General features: G+C 46.0%; 1 protein-coding gene across 12 annotated transcripts in view; it reads right to left on the bottom strand.

Annotated features, from left to right (window-relative positions):
* The window catches only part of ST3GAL3 (ST3 beta-galactoside alpha-2,3-sialyltransferase 3), a 690,822-nt gene that overhangs the window by 117,246 nt on the left and 552,959 nt on the right, over window positions 1-20,617 (bottom strand). For all 12 annotated transcript variants that reach the window (XM_077450693.1, XM_077450694.1, XM_077450692.1 and 9 more), the window contains one exon: window positions 15,219-15,313. In XM_077450693.1, the coding sequence (XP_077306819.1) occupies window positions 15,219-15,313 (95 nt within the window). The remainder of the gene's footprint in view (window positions 1-15,218; window positions 15,314-20,617) is intronic.

The following is a 20,617-nucleotide window of genomic DNA, read 5'->3' as shown; positions in this document are numbered from 1 at the left end:
GCACAAGTTCTAGTTCACACTTCTCCAATTTGTAGCAAATTTGTGCGGCAAGTCTCTAACAAGAGAAAAGTTGCAGCGGTGAGTCTACAGCAAGAGCTCTGCAAGTCTACAGCAGGAAAACTCAGCCACAGTGCCCCCTGTGGTGGGATGACTATTGCACAACATAACTGAACCAGAACTTGCAGAATGTTTGCAAAGAAAGTTGATCTGGAGTCATGCAATGCGGACTTGTGAAGCATGTGCAACAAACTTGTGAAGCCCTGCAAGTCTAGCAACAGCTTAGCAAGTCATTTTGAAACTTGCAGCACAATTGCTTGCTATCTGGGTGGAAATGTACAGGAGGTAGGAAGAGACAGGCAACTTTTGGCAGTGCCAAAATAATCAGAATGGCCTGAAATTCGGCCATGACCGGGAGCATTGGGAGAATTCTTAATGTTTTTCTTACTACGGGGTTTATCTACTTGTTGGTGGCCATTTCATTAGCAGCACATTGGACACGGCCAATATGCAGCTCAGCAGCAAAGATCTTCAATTGTCTTAATTCTGATAGATTTATATAAGGGGTTCATATATCCCCTTTAATTTTCTTCTTTCTAGGGTCCAGGATATAGATCTCTACAATCCAGGCTGCTCGCCCTTTTGGTACCCCTTCTGAAAACACTGAAATGCTCAGCCTAAAGTGACTTCTTATAAGCGTACTGGACGCCAGACATGTTTTCCTAATCTGGACCATGTGAGTGATATACAGAAGTTTCCGATTAAAACCATTTACTATCCCACCCCTATATAGAAAAAAAAAAACATTCGACACATACAATTACAGCTACTAAAGTGGTTGTAAAGGCAAGATGTTCTTTGTCGTAACCACTTGACCCCCGGAAGGTTTTAACCCCTGCGAGAGCCCCTGTCTCGGTGAAAATGAGTGCAAAATATGGACACGGGACTCTCAAAGAGGCAGTTTGAGAAGTTCCAGCAGAAGATTGGTGAGCAGAAGAAACTATGCTTTAAGTCTTCTCTGGATTTTGTAAAGTCTGGATTGGGGCTGGAAACTTGAAGACTTCAAAGAGCATTGGGAGGGATGTAGTCTTCAGTCTTGTGTCTGGGCTTTCCAGAAGTTCTGCAGGTTGCGTGTGCGTGTGTCCAGGTGCACACACTCATTATAAGCCAGATCTGAGCATAGCTCAGGGGAATTGGTGTTGGAGCAGTTGCTGCAGCCAGTAGGGAGGTGCGCTACCGTTAAAAAATCCAGGCAATATCCTTGAGATGGCACTCCATGTGGGAGAGGTTCCAGGTCAGTGGACTGAGAGAGATGGGCAAGCTGACAGAGTCGGGGAGACCATAGCTGAGACAACTGGAAGAGAGAGTCCTGGAGACCCGCGGGGACCGTGAGTCTTGGAGGAGTGTGAAAGCCTGGAATGTAAGGGAGCCCCTTCCTAGAGGCCAGAAGTGGGCCTGTGCAGCAAGGTACTACGGCCAAGGCTGAGTGAGCCTTAATAGCCAGGTAGATTGGCATTTTTCATTTAGTGTATTTCTGCTGGAGAAGAACCCCTGTGGAGGCAATCCATGTGTGTATGAGCTTTCATCTTAGTTACTTTCAATAAAAGTGGGCTGCCACACCCTTAAATGAAAGTTCCCGTTGGCTGTGAACATAAGCCCTTGTACACACGGTCGGACATTCCGACAACCAAATCCGACGGATTTTGTCTGACGGATTTTGTCCGAAACTGTTGCACACACACGGTCGGACAAAGTTGTCGGAAAATCCGATCGTTCAGAACGTGATGACGTTATTTCGTTACGACTGGACTACGTTCAGGCTAGTAGCCAATAGCTTTGGTCTAGGAATTTGATCTGAGCATGCGTGGCACTTTGTCCGATCGGAATTCTCTACACATGATCGGACAAGGATCGGATCATGTTGTCAGAAAGTTTTATAGCCAAGCTGGAAAACTTGGTCCGTCGAATATTCCGAAGGAAACAGTCCGATGGAGCCCACACACGGTCGGATTATTCGACAACACGGTCCTATCGGACATTTTCCGTCGGAATGTCCGATCGTGTGTACGGGGGCTAACTGAAAACGCATCTACCACTGAGCTAGACATCCCCCATATTACACCCCTATCACTACCAGGCCGTTTTTTGCGATACGCCACTGCGTTATTTAAACTGAAAATGGCACGGTCATGCAACATTGTACCCAAATAAAATTTATGTAATTTTTTTCCCACAAATAGAGCTTTTTCTTTCTATTTGATCACCACTGCATTTTTTATTTTTTGCTAAACAAAAAAAAGGCCGACAATTTTGAAAAAAATAAAAATAAAAAAAACAATATTTTTTATTTTCTGCTATAAAAAATATAATTTCTTCATAAATTTAGGCCGATATGTATTCTGCTACCGTGTTTCCCTGAAAATAAACCTGGGTCTTATATTTACTTTTTCAAACCAAAAACGCACTAAGGCCTGATGTACACGGCTGCTGGTAAACGGACGTTTAGGAGCAGTTGAACTCTCCTCTATGTTATCTTATCAGTACATGTACACAGGGTCGTTTATAGTAGTTTCTAGGCAGTTGAGTTTAGAGGCTTTTTTTGGAACGCAAAAAAAAAATGGGTTTAGAAGCGGAATTTAGAGGCATTTCCAGTGCCAAACGCTTCTAAATGCGGTAACTCGCGTTTAGCCGCATTTCGTTTACAGGCGTCTTTCATTTTTGGCTATTTAAAAAAAAAAAAAAAAAAAAGCCAAACGCCATCGCGCTAAAAACGTTAAATCTTTCAGGAGAGGTTGTAAAAAGTCACATGTACATAAAGCTTTATGCCACGTACACCAGACCGGACTTTTTGACAGCAAAGGTCCGACAGAACGAGTCCGTCGGACAATTCGATCGTGTGTGGGCTCCATCGGACCTTTGCTTGCCAAAAATCCGGCGGACTTTAGAAATAGAATATGTATATATACATATTTGCCAGATTACCAGGAATGCCAGATTACCAATGAGAGAAGTCATCTATGGGGTGAGTGTGCCCACAGCGGTGTTGGCTTCAGCATCTGAAAGCCAATTGGATCCAGTTCCGTCATGGTGAGAACTTAGGCAAAACTGGTTAAACTTTGGATTGGGTCAGAGCAGGGGGAAATGCCAGATTACCGAAGAGGGGAGTAATTTATGAGGCTGGTGTGCCCATAGTGGTGTTGGCTTCAGCATCTGAAAGACAATTGGTTCTGGTTCTGTCAGGATGAGAACTGAAGCACAACTGCTCATACTTTGGATTGGGTCAGAGCAGGTGGAAATGCTGGATTATCAATGAGAGAAGTCCTCTATGGGGCCAGTGTGCCCACAGCGGTGTTGAAAGCCAATTGGATCCAGTTTCATCATGGCGAGAACTTAGGCAAAACTGGTTAAACTTTGGATTGGGTTAGAGCAGGGGGAAATGCCAGATTACCGAAGAGGGGAGTCATTTATAAGGCTGGTGTGCCCATAGTGGTGTTGGCTTCAGCATCTGAAAGCCAATTGGATCCAGTTCCATCATGGTGAGAACTTAGGCAAAACTGGTTAAACTTTGGATTGGGTCAGAGCAGGGGGAAATGCCAGATTACCGAAGAGGAGAGTAATTTATGAGGCTGGTGTGCCTATAGTGGTGTTGGCTTCAGCATCTGAAAGCCAGTTGGATCTGGTTCTGTCAGGATGAGAACTGAAGCACAACTGACCATACTTTTGGATTGGGTCAGAGCAGGTGGAAATGCTGGATTACCAAAGAGGGGAGTCATTTATGCAGCTAATGTGCCCACAGAGGTGCTGACTTTGGCAGCTGAAAGCCAATTAGATCCAGCTCGGTCATGGTGAGAACTGAAGCAAAACAGATCATACTTTGGATTGGGTCAGAGCAGGTGCAAATGCCAGATTACTGAAGAAGGGGGTCATTTATGGGGCTGGTGTGCCCACAGCGGTGTTGGCTTCATTATCTGAAAACCAATAGGATCCAGTTCTAACATGGTAAGAATTGAAGCACAACTGGTCGCACTTTGTATTTTTTTTCATTTCCACGTTGTGATGTTTTTCTGGGTAGTTTAGCATCTAAAGGATATTGATTCCACTGACAGCTGTCACGAGGACCTCCAACCACCTTAGCATGTACACATGTGGTCTGCCTTCCTGCAGGCTAACATAATAAGCGGTGTGATTGTAAGGGAGCGTTCTGCTCGGATAAACACTGCAGGTAAACAAATGCCGCTCACCCAGGGCGACCTCGTGAAAGAGAAGCCATGTCACAGTGATCAAACGGATCAGGTAGCGGTTGCAGAGGAAAGGGGCAATTGTGAGTTTTTCCTGCACAAGCTGTGTAAGTTGGTTTAACCTGCCACTGAGGTCACCATGCGGACGGAAACCTGCTCAATCATTTATGTCACCAGTCAGCCAAGTGATGAAGGAACATCTGGATGGCAAACAAATCAGACAAACTACTTATATCACGTCCCCGCCGGTTAAACAAAGCTGACAGATCAGCCGCGTTACCTGGAGGGGAATTGCCAGAAAACCTCACGAGGAAAAGAGACTTCCAGCTAAGTGGTGCTGGCAGCCGCAGCAAACAGTATTCAAAGTGTCACTAGTGTTATATAAGGCTGGAAGTGAAAAGAGCTGCTGTATTACTGATGCGTTTTGCTCGCCTTTTGTCTTTCTGTGGGGCTGAAAGTGGAATTTCTATTAGGATGACCTACTGTGGCTTTCTGAAATGTTTAACCCCCTTTACAAGGTTCTTAACACAGGAGATGTTTCCTGGGCTTACCAATCACGTGATTGACTGTCACAATGATCACATGATCGAAAAGTGCATCCTACCGGCTCCCAATCCTCAGCAGTGATCAGAAGCGGTCTTGACAGGGCCGGTCACAGTACTGAGGGCAAGACATTTCGCATGCTCCGAGAACAACACAGTGACTCTAGCTGAAGACACATGAGGTGTGTCTAAAAAGTTTGGTGAATGGGCCGATATCTCAACGGCAACATGGCTATCCAGAGACACGTCGAGGAGCGCCACCTAGTGTGGAGTACACAAGACCAGGGGTGGACTGACCATTGGGCCACTCGGGCACTGCCCGAGGGCCCCATACCACTAGGGGGCCCCATCAGGGTTGCCAGCCTCAGTAAAAACAGGGACAGTATGTAAAAAATTGTGTTTTTTTTTTTTACATCTGTCTCTAAAATGTCCCTTACCGTCATACTTTTGGTCGAAAAATCCTGAGATTTTAGCTGCCCCACCTCTCCAGTACCTTCTCAGCCAATATAAACATGTCTGTGTATACCGTGTGATTGTATACTGTGTGTGTGTTTGTGTCTACTGTGTGGCCCCATAATCTCTGATTGCCTGGGGGCCCCATGAGTTGTCAGTCCGCCCCTGCACAAGACCGTCAGGGTATACCCGCAGCGGGCAGTGGAACCTAGTCATTGTGAGAGGTAGGGTCACAGTGCAATGGAGCAACGAGTGAGCATCAGGTTCTGCCACAAATTGAGGAAACGGCAACAGAGGCGCATTAAATGTTGGTGCGAGTGTACGGGACGGGAGCCGTGAGCAGAAAATGTGTTTACAACTGGTTCCAACGCTTTCATGACAGGAAGGAAACGACTGAGGATGAGCCACGTTTGGGTCGGCTGTCGAAATGCAGAACCCCGGACATGATTGAGCGAGTGCAACAAATGCTGGCATGAGATCGGCGACTGACTCTTCGATTGATGGCGGAGGAACTGGGCATTAGCAAGGAAACGACTGAGGATGAGCCACGTTTGGGTTGGCTGTCGAAATGCAGAACCCCGGACATGATTGAGCGAGTGCAACAAATGCTGGCATGAGATCGGCGACTGACTCTTCGATTGATGGCGGAGGAACTGGGCATTAGCAAGGAAACGATTGAGGATGAGCCACGTTTGGGTTGGCTGTCGAAATGCAGAACCCCGAACATGATTGAGCGAGTGCAACAAATGCTGGCATGAGATCGGCGACTGACTCTTCGATTGATGGCGGTGGAACTGGGCATTAGCAAGAAAACGACTGAGGATGAGCCACGTTTGGGTCGGTTGTCGAAATGGAGAACCCCCGGACATGATTGAGCGAGTGCAACAAATGCTGGCATGAGATCGGCGACTGACTCTTTGATTGATGGCGGTGGAACTGGGCATTAGCAAGGAAACGACTGAGGATGAGCCACGTTTGGGTCGGCTGTCGAAATGGAGAACCCCCTGACATGATTGAGCGAGTGCAACAAATGCTGGCATGAGATCGGCGACTGACTCTTTGATTGATGGCGGTGGAACTGGCCATTAGCAAAGAAACGACTGAGGATGAGCCACGTTTGGGTAGACTGTCGAAATGGAGAACCCCTGGATATGATTGAGCGAGTGCAACAAATGCTGGCATGAGATCGGCGACTGACTCTTCGATTGATGGCGGTGGAACTGGGCATTAGCAAGGAAACGACTGAGGATGAGCCACGTTTGGGTCGGTTGTCGAAATGGAGAACCCCCGGACATGATTGAGCGAGTGCAACAAATGCTGGCATGAGATCGGCGACTGACTCTTTGATTGATGGCGGTGGAACTGGGCATTAGCAAGGAAACGACTGAGGATGAGCCACGTTTGGGTCGGTTGTCGAAATGGAGAACCCCCGGATATGATTGAGCGAGTGCAACAAATGCTGGCATGAGATCGGCGACTGACTCTTCGATTGATGGCAGTGGAACTGGGCATTAGCAAGGAAACGACTGAGGATGAGCCACGTTTGGGTCGGCCGTCAACAAGCACAACCCCAGACATGATTGAGCGATCTGACAGATCTGGAGTGTTTTTGCAAAGAAGAGCGGGCAAATATTGCCAGGTCAAGATGTGCCATGCTGATAGACTCGTACCCAAAAATACTGAGTGCTGGAATAACATCAAAAGGTGCTTCAACAAAGAATTTAGTTTAAGGGTGTGCACACTTATGCAACCATATTATTTTAGTTTTTTAGCAGAGCAGAGAGCTGGCGAATGATAGTCACAAGCTCTCTGTTCACTGAGAATTGAGCGATCGGCGGTGTTTGGTCACTCAGTTCTCATCCTTTGAGAAGGCAGAGGACAGATGCAGCATCGCACTGATGTTTTATCCACCTAGGTAACTATGTTATAAGGAGAAATACGGGGAAAGCTTATTTGGCTGTACTTCTCCTGTGGATCACAGGTTTGCAGTTCCTTCAGCACTCCTGTGACCTATTTTCAACAGACAGCGGGCTGAAGCCCACCGTCGGCTGACATCACAGAGCCGGTCCAGGCTTGGGAAGGATCGACCATGACCATATGACAGTAAAAATAATGATGACAATGATGATAAACACACAATGGCTGGTCTGGGGACCGCACCTTTCTTTTAGGGTAGACTGTCAGTGTCACTGTGTGCAGTGTGCGCTGCTTGCCTGTGCATTGCCACCCTCTGCCGGGATTAGTCCTGCTACACCCTCTCATCAGTTTCTCCCTCAGTCCACCCACATGCCTGGACTGGTACTCAGCTCAGCCTCTCAGTAAACCTACACGGTTTAGGAGATATTTGCCAAAACACAGGCACCGCTGTCTAAGGCGCATGCGCCGTAGACTTTGGCGCGCAGGCGCACTGAGCGCGCCGCTGTCAACGGCGATATGCCACGAGTGGCGGCTCCCGTGCGCATGCGCGGGAGTGACGTCATCACGGCTTCGTCGAATGACAGTGCCAGAGCAGCGAGACCCACCGAGAAGATGGAGGCTCCGTACACAAGGGGACAGCGGTGACTTCGCTGGCTCCTGTGTCAGGTAAGTGACACATAATGGGCTACTATGCGATGCGATGCGATGCATAGTAGTCCATTATGCTTTACCTTTGCAGGGAATCAAAGAGGAAGTAAACCCATCAGGGTTTACTTCCTCTTTAAGTTGCGGCAGCGTTTGCACAATATAATAATCTTATAATAAAATGATATATAATAATCTTCTTCACCTGTTCACCTAACTTAGGGGGCTTGTACAAGGCAAAGAACGCCGGTATATTACCACCATTCTTGGATTAAACGGTGACTATAAGCTGGCCCGTATCGCGTTGGCGAGATCTAAGAATAACCGTCTACAACTGCACATTCCACACGCCGCCAGTGTTTACTCGGATATATTTTATTACTGTAAGCGGACCCGGTGATAAGTAAATTATCCCGGCGTTAGCAGCTCAGCACTTAAAATTATCCAAACTTCAGATTTCTCATGAAGCCGTGATCTACGGTCCAACGCGTTGCGTAATTTTCAATCTGATCACCAGATAAACACATTGCAAATTCTGATTTATGATTTACACTTGTGGAATGTTTTACGATGTTGCCAGATGCTCAGTTAGTTGTTCTGTTATTACCGCCCCCCCCCCCCCTCCCCTGGATATGAAAGGGCTACTATAGAGAAAAATATTGATTTTGGTATTTATATATTGTTATTTAAATTGGATCCATGTGAGTGTGATTTTAAAATTTGACGTTTTATTAAACTAGCTTTACATTATTGCACTATGGGAAGTTTCTCTTGTCTCCTTGAGGTAATTCTGAGATAATAAGTGACTATCCTCTGCCTGCGAAGTTCTCATAAGAAGTGGCTTGGAGAAAATAATCATCATTTGTATACACTATAAGCGTTTTTGCCTGACACGAGAGTGCTGGGCAATACTTTTGGTGAGTTTTTTATACAAGGGGGGCACGAGCACCAAGGGTGCGGTGGAGGTTTTTCACTTGATGGACACTTGGCTACAGAATGTTTATCTGAATTAATCATTTTTTGAACTATTGCCACCATTATGGTCACTGTTTTCCATCAATTTTCCTTGATTGAAGATTAATCGAATCCACTTTGGAACTATACATCTTTATTAGAGCACCATTTGGTCTTGTGTTCATTTTTTATTCTTTACCTTTTGTCACTTATTCACAGCATCACTATTTGTGTGATTTATATATTTCTTTGACTGTAAATCTTTTTTTGTTTGATTGTATTTTGTTGCTACTTTATCAATATTGATTGTATTGTTGATTACTTTCTATGCACATTTTAACAACGGTCACTTTTTATTCAGAAGAAAGAAGAAAACAACTTGTTGCTGTGATTGTTTACAAAGTGTTAGCTGGAGTCAGTATTTCCTTTATTTGTCACTTAACCACTTCAGCCCCTGGAAGGATTTGCCCCTTCAATGGCCATTTTTCGGTATACGGCACTGCGATGCTTTAACTGACAATTATGCTGTCGTGCGACGTGGCGTGCGACGTGGCTCCCAAACCAAATTTTTATCTGTTCCCCCCCCCACAAATAGAGCTTTGTTTTGATCGTATTTAATCACCTCTGCAGTTTTTGTTTTTTTGCGCTATAAACAAAAAAGAGCAACAATTTTGAAAAAAAACAACCCATATTAAAAATAAAAAATTGCAATAAGCGTATATTGATTGGTTTGTGCAAAAGTTATAGCATCTACAAAATAGAGAATATATTTATGGCATTTTTATTATATATATATATATATATATATATAAAATTATATATATATTATTTTATTTATTTTTTACTAGTAATGATGGTGATCTGCCATTTTTAGTGGGACTGCGACATTGCAGCGGACAGATCAGACACTTCTGATACTTTTTTGGGGATACAGCGATCAGAGCTAAAAATAGCCACTGATTACTGCATAAATGACACTGGCAGGGAAGGGGTTAACCCTAGGGGGCAATCAAGGGGTTAAATGTGTTCCCTGGGTGTCTTCTAACTGTGGGGGGGGGGAGAGGGGACTGACAGGGAGTAGAGAGAGATCGCTGTTCCTGATCACTAGGAACAGCAGATCTTTCTCTACTCCTCTGTCAGAAGGGGGGGTCTGTCTGTTTACATACACAGATCCCCGTTGTGGCTCTCTGTGGAGCGATCGCGGGTGGCTGGCGGACACTGCAATCGCTGGCCCCCGCGGCGCATTGGCTCCAGCATCGGGCCACGCGTTGCGTGCCCCCCTATTGCTCTTAAAGCAGCCGATGTACACCTACGGCGATTCGCGCAGCCGTGCCAACCTGCTGCAGTATAATGACGCCTGCTAGTTGGCAAGCGGTTAAAGTGGCTATAAACCCGATTCATGAAATGTGACCTATGCACACATATCTGCAGTGTTTTCTTATCTCTCTCCAAAGCACTAAGTTCCGTGTCTTTCTGCTGTTTCGTTGCTCTATTATCAGCATGATCATTTCTGACAAGTTTTCCATGACGGGAGATAAAAGCAGCTGAACGTGTGTTGTGGGAGGTTGCTATAAATAGATTCGCAGAGAGCTTGTCTTGTCACAGCACAGCTCTGAAAGTATCTTTGTTCTTCTGACTATGTGGGGGGGGGGGGGTGCCTTTCCTCCAATCAGCTGTCTCCCAGTGTAAGCCAAGACTACACTCCCAGGGCTGAATGAGGAAGTGAAGATCCTAACATGATGTAAGAATTATAAAGAATATAGCAAGCTGAAGACAGCAGAAATGTATGTAAAACTTATGTAGGGAGATTTGTTTCATCTCTGTGTATCATCTGAGGCTGTTTACTTCACTGGGTATACAATACGTGAGGGTTTACATCCACTTTAACATCAATTTATAGCCCATTAAAGAGCAGGTTCTGGACAAGGGGGTGGGGGGATGGGGGGGGGGGGCTTTGGGTGTTGTCAGAGTGGCACATCCCCCTGGGAGCTTTTAGCTGCTCTGTTATCCATCCGCCTCTCCCCTGCAGGGACACTTTTTGCTTCCAGTGAAATCACAAATGCCGGGGCATTTTTTCCTTCCAGTTACTCCCCTGGCACACAGACTATTACTATCACACACTATCAGGACCCTCCAGTCTCCTCTAAGGAGTGGCGGTTGTCAACGGACACCCACCAACATCCGATCTGCTAAAAAAAACAGACGTTCCCCATCGGCAGATCGGATGGCCGTCGGGTGTAAACAGACAGGCGGTCCGTTTATATCTGATCACCCATAGAGTAGAGCGGGCTGTGTCCGTGTCCCCTTAGGATCAGTGGAGCAGACACGGACCAGCCATCCGCCTTCTGAGCGAGGATCAGCAGACAGATTCCCTGCTGAGTAGTCTGACTCCAACGGAGACCGCCCCGTATGGAAGGGGCCTTATTTCACCGCTGCGGGGACAATTTATTATTTTACCAACTTCACCGACACATGGACAATTTTACATTCAGTGATTTCACCAACGCAGAGACATTTTTTGCTTCCAGTGACACCACCGACACATGGATATTTTTACCGTCTAGCAACTCAGACACGGACATTTTTCCTTCCAATGACATTGACACAGAGACATTATTTTTTTCCAGGAACACCACGACACGGGGACATTTTTTGCTTTTAGTGACTCCATCAACATAGGTACATGTTTACCATCTAGAAACTCCGACACATGGACATTATTTTTCCTTCCAATGACATCACCGACGCAGAGAATCCCCCCCCCACCCAATGACACCATAGTTACATAGTAGGTGAGGTTAGAAAAAAACACAAGTCCATCAAGTCCAACCTATGTGTGTGATTATATGTCAGTATTACATTGTATATCCCTGTATGTTGCGGTCGTTCAGGTGCTTATCTAATCGTTTTTTTTTAAAACTATCAATGCCCCCCGCTGAGTCCACCGCCTGTGGAAGGGAACTCCACATCCTTTCCGCTCTTATGCCTTTGTACACACTATCGGAATTTTGGTCGGAAAAAGCTCTGATGGTTTTCCCGACATAATTCCAACGGGTTTTCGCTCAAGCTCTCTTGCATACACACGGTCACACCAAATTCCGACCGCCAAGAACGTGGTGACGTACAACATGTACGACGGGACTAGAAAAAGGAAGTTCAATAGCCAGTAGCCAATAGCTTCCGCCTCCTGGTTGAATCTGAGCACGCGTGAGTTTTTGCGTGTCGGAATTGCATACACACGATCGGAATTTCCGATAGAAAGTTTTTCCGTCTGAAAAATTGAGAACACGATGGAGCGTACACACGGTCGTATTTTTCAATGAAAAGTTCTCATCGGTCTTTTGCTGGCCGAAATTCCGATCGTGTGTACGCGGCATTACAGTAAAGAACCCTCTACTTAGTTTTAGGTTAAACCTCTTTTCTTCTAATTTTAATATGTGGCCACGAGTCTTTTTAACCACTTAAGCCCCGGACCAATTTGCAGCCAAAGGACCAGGCCCCTTTTTTGCGATTCGGCACTGCGTCGCTTTAACTGACAATTGCACAGTCATGCGACGTGACTCCCAAACAAAATTGTCGTCCTTTTTTTCCCCACAAATAGAGCTTTCTTTTGGTGGTATTTGATCACCTCTGTGGTTTTTATTTTTTGCGCTATAAACGAAAATAGAGCGACAATTTTGAAAAAAAATGCAATATTTTTTACTATAATAAATATCCCCAAAAAATATTTTTTTTCCTCAGTTTAGGCCGATACGTATTCTTCTACATATTTTTGGTAAAAAAAAAAAAAAAAATCGCAATTTGCGATTATTGATTGGTTTGCGCAAAAGTTATAGCGTTTACAAAATAGGGGATAGTTTTATAGCATTTTTATTAATATTTTTTTTACTAGTAATGGCGGCGATCAGGGATTTTTATTGTGACTGAGACATTATGGCGGACACATTGGACATTTTTGACACATTTTTGGGACCGTTGTCATTTATACAGCAATCAGTGCTTTTTACATGCACTGATTCCTGTGTAAATGATACTGGCAGTGAAGGAGTTAACCACTAGGAGGTGGGGAGGAGTTAAGTGTGTGTGTGTGTGTTTTTTTTTTTAACTGTAGGATTGCATTCAGATTTTTGCAACCCAAATGCATTATTTTACATTTTTCTACATTGAACCTCATTTGCCATGTAGTTGCCCCTCCCCCCATTAATTTGTTCAGATCTTTTTGCAAGGTTTCCACATCCTGCGGAGAAGTTATTGCCCTGCTTAGCTTAGTATCGTCCGCAAATACAGAGATTGAACTGTTTCCCCCATCCCCATCCTCCAGGTCGTTTATGAACAAATTAAATAGGGTTGGTCCCAGTACAGAAATTTTTTCCTTCCAGTGACACCACCAACACATGGACATTTTTACCATCTAGCAACTCCGGCACATGGACATTTTTACCCTCCAGCCACTCCGGCACATGGACATTTTTACCCTCCAGCCACTCCGGCACATGGACATTTTTACCCTCCAGCCACTCCGGCACATGGACATTTTTACCCTCCAGCCACTCCGGCACATGGACATTTTTACCCTCCAGCAACTCCGGCACATGGACATTTTTCCTTCCAATGACATTATCGACGCAGAGGCATTTTTTTTTCAGGAACACCACGACACAGGGACATTTTTTTGCTTTCAGTGACACCACAATAGAGGGAAATGTTTTACTTCCAGTGACTCCATCAATGCAGGGACATTTTTACCGTCTGGCAACTACACCAACACACGGACACAAAACAAAAACAACGTTTTCGCTGCCCTCCCAAACACAGATGGCTGTCACATGGCTGGTGGGTGGTGACTTTGTTATGGCTGTACTGTAACACACACTACAGCCACAAGTTAACAAAGGCAGCACCCAACAGCCATGGAAGCCATAGAGCACCTGCCATACTGTGATAATAATAATGACAATGATGATAATCGTACAGTGGGTGGTCTGGGGAATGCACCTTCCTTCTAGCGTAGACTGTCAGCGTCACTTGTGCAGAGTGTGCCACTTGCCTGTGCATCACCACCCTCTCCCGGGATTACTCTTGCCACACCCTCTCAGCCACCTCTCATCAGTCTCTCCCTCAGTCCGCGGAACTTACTGAGGAAGAGCGATGCACAAATGAATCCCTCCGCCAGAGAAAGCGCAGTAAGCAGCGAGCGGCTGGCCGGAACTATTTAACTTGTGCAGCGCAAAATGCGGCATGGGACTATCTGCCTAAGCCCTGGTAATCAAGTAGCAGCGGGGGGTGTGACTTAGGCCCCTTTCACACGGGACGGATCAGTAATGATCCGCCCCGTGATGATCCGCTCGCTCAGCAGGGATCGCTCCGTTGTCCCAGCTGAGCCGGCGGCGGACAGGGCGGTCTCCGCACACTGTGCAGGGACCGCCCTGTCAGATCTCCGCTCTCCTCCATGGGGATCGGATGAACACGGACCGTCTGTCCGCGTTCATCCGATCCGCTCTGCAGACGGATAGAAAAATAGGATTTTCCTCCGTCTGCAGAATTGGACCATAGTGGAGGCGGACGATAGCGGGTGTCTGCGGATGTTCATCCGCAGACACCCGCTATCCCATAGGGATGCATGTATGTCCGTATTTCATCCGCAAACGGATGGATGAAATACGGACATACTGTCCGCATGTGTGAAAGGGGCCTTAGTAAAATTAATTTAGGTAGAAATTAACTATAAAACTGCCCGAGCCCCCCTGTTGAACCGATGGGGCCCCGGTACAAAAGGACTGGTTGTACTGCCTTGGGCGGCACAGGATTATCTGCCTATGCCCTGGTAAGCAAGTAGGAGTGGGGGTGTGACTAAGTAAAGTCCTTTCATTTATTAAGGCAAACGTGAACTATAAAGCTGTCCGGGCCCCCCTGTTGAAAACTGATGGGGCTGGGCCCTGGTGGAAAGGGATCGGCTGTGCTGCCGTGTGCAGTGCAACATGTGGTGCAGGTCTATCTGCCTACGCTCTGGTAAGCAAGTAGGAGCAGGGGTGTGACTTTGTAAAATCCTTTTAGTTATTTAGGCAGAAATTAACTGTAAAACTGCTGGGACCCCCTGTTAAGAGGATGGTGTCCAGGCCCAGTACAAAGGGACTGCTTGTACTGCCCAATAAGCGCGTTCTGGGGAGGAGGGTTGGCGTGCAGTGTAGAATCTTAGCCCTGGGCACCAGATGAGCTTGTCTGGGCACTGTCTAATACCAGCATGGGGTGACAACAATAAAAACAGTGTTGTCATCCTAATACAGGAAGAGCTATTCCCAGGATCAACAGGTAACAAACCTATAATTACAGGAAAACCAAAGACTGCTGATGACAGACTACATCATATATGTATATATTTTTTTATTTTGTCCAAATTTTTATTTTAAAAATGTACGAAGCCAAGGAAAACCTGCAGGGCGGAACACATTCATTGAGTTCTTTGTTCTCCTACCTTGTCCTTTGATTCCAAATGGAGGCACAAATTCTCTGATCTTTCCCCACTTCCTAAAAGAGTCATCGAGGAACATTGGAGCTGGTCTTGAGAACCTACAAAAAAAAAACAAAGCGTCATTCTGCAAGGTGTACGATTGTGTGCTAAGGCCTTTCATTATCGATAGATTTATTACACATTAGAAATAGTAGTAGAAAGGGCACCATTCTGTGCCAGGAAGGACCCAGAACAACATCTAAAGAACTGAGGACCTCACTTACCTCAGGTAAGAGCAGTGTTCATGATTCAACAATAAGAAAGAGACTGGGCAAAAATGGCGTCCATGGGAGAGTTCCAAGGCCAAAGCCACTACTGACCAAAAAGAACACAAAGGCTCGTCTCACATTTGCCCAAAAACATCATGATTATTCCCAAGACTTTTTGGGCAAATATTCTGTGGACTGATGAGACAAAAGTTTAACTTTTTGGAAAGCGTGCGTCCCGTTACATCTTGTATAAAACTAACACAGCATTTCATAACAAGAACATCATAGTAACAGTCACACAGGGTGGTGGTAGTGTGGTGGTCTGGGGCTGGACAACACGCCATAATTGATGGAACCATGAATTCTGAGCTCTACCAGAAGATCCTGAAGAAGAATGTCCAGCCAACAGTTCCTGACCTCAAGCGCACAAGGGTTACGCAGCAGGACTATGACCCGAAATACACCAGCAAGTTCACCTCTGAATAAAAAAATGTAGGTTTTGGAGTGGCCAATCAAAGTCTCGACTTAAATCCGATTGAGATGCTGGAGCATGACCTTAACCGGGTCGTTCATGCTGGAAAACCCTCCAATGTGGCTGAATTAGAACAATTCTACAAAGAAGAGTCAGACAAAATTCCTCCACAGCGACGTGTAAGACTCATTGGCAGTTATCGCAAACACTTTATTGCAGTTGTTGCCGCCAAGGGAGGCACAACCAAATATTAGGTTTAGGGGGCAATTACTTTTTCATATAGGGCCAGGCAAGTTTGGGCAGCTTTTTTCCCTTCATCATTTAAAAACTGCATTTTGTATAATATTAAAATGTGTTTGATGATCTGAATCATTTAAAGTACAACTATAGGCAAAACTTTTTTTTTTCATTTTGGATAGAGTAAGGGAGGGTTATAACCCCAGTCAGATTTTTTTTTCTCCCCATCTGTGTCCCATTCCGGAGATTTATCTTCACTTCCTGTCCCGTTGCCAAACTGGAAGTGAGAGGAAATCCCTGCACATTAGGGGAATTCCTCGGGGACCCCCCAGGTCACCGGATCTAGTGTCCCCATTGGAAGGCTTCCCCCCTGTTACTTTTCTGGGAACAAACCAAAATTTTGGATTTTCCTTCACTTTCCATGATAATGATAAACAAGAATAGAGAGGATGAATCTCCTGATAAGGGGCACAGACAGCAATAAAAACTGACAGGTGTTCTAATCCCTCTACACTTGCGTGTAAAGGCAAGCGTCCCAATTCTTTTGGTAATATAGTGTATATCAATGAACCCCACAATGTGATTGAGTATTAATATTGGTGGCTGTTTGATAATTTTAGACAAGATCAGGGCCGGACAGACCATTTGGCCACTGCCCGAGGGCCCCGGGCCACTAGGGGGCGCCATCAGGGTTGCCAGCCTCAGTAAAACCAGGGACAGTATGTAAAAATCTGTGTTTTCTTTACATCTGTCTCTGAAATGTCCCTTACCGACATCCTTTTAGTCTAAAAACCCCAAGATTATAGCTGCCCCGCCTCTCCAGTACCTTCTCAGCCAATAGAAACATGTCTGTGTATACTGTGTGTACATGTATGTGTATACTGTGTGATTGTATATTGTGTGTGTGTGTGTGTTTTTGTATACTGTGTGGCTCCATAATCTCTGCCTGGGGGCCTCATAATCTCCTATTTCCCGGGGGCCCCATGAGTTGTCAGTCCGCCCCTGGGCAAGATCCATTTATACAATGGATCTTGTCTAAAATTTGCAGAGGCAAAGTCACCTGGAAGTGGGAGTGTCAAAACCAGGAGATCATGTTGAGCAGTACCTTCATATAGAGGGAGAGTTACTCTATCAATGTGAAATTTGAACATCCCATGTGAGTTAATTAAAGGAGAAGTACAACCCAAGCTCCTTTAGCTGTACTTCTCCTGTGGATCACAGGAGCGCCATTCGGCAGTTTGTTCTGCACTTCTGTGACCCGTTTTAAGCAGACAGCTGAAGCCCGCTGTCGGCTGACATCACAGAGTCGGGTAAGATCGTGGCAATGAAGTTGCCTGGACCGGCACCCGGCTCAGCCTCTCTGGGAGTCACTGAGAGCCTGAGCTGGGCACTCTCGCCCCCTCCACAGCCCAGTGCTCCAGTGAGCGGGGGGGGGGGCAAAGCAGAGAGCGGTGACTGACAGCCACAAGCTCTCTGCTCAGGGAACCCTGAGAACTGAGTGATTGGCGATGTTTGATCGCTTGGATCTTAGTGTTAGAGCCAACAGGGAACAGATGCTGCATCCACCTAGGTAAGTATGATTCTGAAAAAAACATTTACATATAGAGGATATGAGTGCCCCTTTACTAGTTACATAGTCAGTAAGGTTGAATAAAGACAATAGTCCATCCAGTTCAACCTATGCTGGTGTGTGTTTGTGTAGATAATTATTTCCCATATCCCTGTAAATTGTGTTCTATAAGATGCACATCCCAAGAGTCTTTTGAAACTATCAATACTTCCTGTTGACGCCACAGATTGCGGAAGAGGGTTCCACATCCTTACGGCCCCCGACAGTGAAAAAACCCCTACGCAGCTTCTCTTCCAATCTCAATGTGTGGCCCCATGTCCTCTTACACTCCCTGAGACTGAATAGTTTCCTACCTACACAGGGATCACCATTGAGATATTTATATATCGCTATCATATCGCCTTTCAAGCATCTTTTTTCTCAAAGGGAGAATAAATTTAGAGCTTGTAGTCATTACTTGTATTTGAGGTCCTCTAGCCCCCTTATTAATTTTGTTGCCCTTCTATCCAGCTCCAGCACATCCTTTCTGAGGATTGGTGACCAGAACTGGACGAAATACTCCAGATGTGATCAAACGAAAGTTTTATAAAGTGGTTATCGTTTTATCTCTGGATTAAATCCCTTTTTTTAATGCATGCTAATATTCTGCTGGCTTTGCTTGCCGCAGTTTGACAATGCATTCTATTACTAATTCTGTCATCTGCTAGGACCCTAATGCCGCGTACACACGATCGGAATTTCGGCCAGCAAAAGACCGATGAGAGCTTTCCATCGGAAAATGCGACCTTGTGTACGCTCCATCGGAATTTAGCTGGTCGAATTCCAGCAAAAATTTGATAGCATGTTCTCAATTTTCCCGATGGAAAAACGTTCTATCGGAAATTCCGATCGTGTGTATGCAAAAATTCACTGCATGCTCAGATTCAACTACGAGATGGAAGCTATTGGCTACTAGGTATTGAACTTCCTTTTTCTAGTCCCGTCGTACGCGTTGTACGTCACCGCGTTCTTGGCGGTCGGAATTTGGTGTGACCGCGTGTAGGCAAGACAGCTTGAGCGGAATTCCGTTGGAATTCTGAAGGGAAAGCCATCAGCGCTTTTACCGAAGAGAATTCCGATGTGTGTACGCGGCATTAGATTCTTCTCCATCCTGGAATCCCCCAAGTTTCTCCCCTTAGTAAGTAACCTGCATTTCTATTTTTTAACCCCCAAGTGCATTACTTTACATTTTTCAATGTTACATAGTTACATAGTTTACCGAGGAGCTCTTACACCCCTTTCACACCAGGGCGTTTTGCAGGCGCTATAGCGTTAGAAATAGCGCCTGCAACCCGCCCTAAAGAAGCTGCACCATTATGTGTAGTGTGAAAGCCCCGAGGGCTTTCACACTACAGCGGTGCACTGGCAGGACGTCAGAAAAAAGTCCTGCCAGCAGCTTCTTTGGAGCGGTGAAGGAGTGGTGTGTTTACCACTCCTCCACCGCTGTTCCCCATTGAAATCAAAGGGGCAGCGCTGTAATGCCGCCGGCAAAACGCCGCTATTGCGGTGTATTGCCGGCGGTTTTAACCCTTTCGCGGCCGCTAGCGGGGGGTAAAAGCGCCCCGCTAGCAGCCGTAATGCACCGCAAATCCGGTGGTAAAATGCAGCCAAAAATAGCGGCGTTTTACCGCCGACGCAAAGGGCGGTGTGGTGTGAAAGGGGTCTAAAACTTTCTGAACTAGTCTCACACAAGGAAGTTAGCCGAATTCTGGACAGACGTTCTTTGTGCGATGACAGTAGAGACATGCCAAAATGAAAGCCTCATCTACTACATTGAACCGTCTCGGGGGGGGGAAACGTCTACGGGTTTCTAGCAACTTCCACACAGTGCGTAGGTCTGTCAAGTTGTCGTGCAGATAGGGAGCAGACTGTGACAAGCCAACGTCAGAACGAGGGATTATGGGGACACGAAGCTACGTTATTCAGGAGGCCGGCTACGACTGGGAACGCGGCGCGCCGCTCGCAGTCCCGGCTCCATCGAAAAATGCGACCTTGTGTATGCTCCATCGGAATTTAGCTGGTCGAATTCCAGCAAAAATTTGATAGCATGTTCTCAATTTTCCCGATGGAAAAACATTCTATCGGAAATTCCGATCCTGTGTATGCAAAAATTCACTGCATGCTCAGATTCAACTACGAGATGGAAGATATTGGCTACTAGGTATTGAACTTCCTTTTTCCAGTCCCGTCGTACGCGTTGTACGTCACCGCGTTCTTGGCGGTCGGAATTTGGTGTGATCGCGTGTAGGCAAGACAGTTTGAGCGGATTTCCGTCGGAAATTCTGACGGGAAAACCATCAGAGCTTTTTCCCGACGAGAATTCCGATCGTGTGTACGCGGCATTAGATTCTTCTCCATCCTGGAATCCCCCAAGTTTCTCCCCTTAGTAAGTAACCTGCATTTCTATTTTTTAACCCCCAAGTGCATTACTTTACATTTTTCAATGTTACATAGTTACATAGTTTACCGAGGAGCTCTAAAACTTTCGGAACTAGTCTCACACAAGGAAGTTGGCCGAATTCTGGACAGATGTTCTTTGTGCGATGACAGTAGGGAGGTCCCGGGTCATGCCAAATGAAAGCCTCATCTACTACATTGAACCGTCCCGTGGGGGGGAACACTTCTACAGGTTTTTAGCAACTTCCACACAGTGCGTAGATCTGTCAAGTTGTCGTGCAGATAGGGAGCAGACTGTGACAAGCCAACGTCAGAACGAGGGATTGTGGGGACACGAAGCTACGTTATTCATGAGGCCGGCTACGACTGGGAACGCGGCGCGCCGCTCGCAGTCCCCGGCTATTGGATGATTTGCTTTCCATGTGTAAATGTTATCCTT

This window comes from Lithobates pipiens, unplaced genomic scaffold (genome assembly GCF_037356315.1).
Source record: "Lithobates pipiens isolate NorthernLeopardFrog02 unplaced genomic scaffold, aLitPip1_a1.2 Scaffold_23, whole genome shotgun sequence".
Lineage (NCBI taxonomy): Eukaryota > Metazoa > Chordata > Amphibia > Anura > Ranidae > Lithobates > Lithobates pipiens.
Note: the sequence above shows the minus strand (reverse complement) of the source record. Positions and strands in the feature narration are given on the sequence as shown.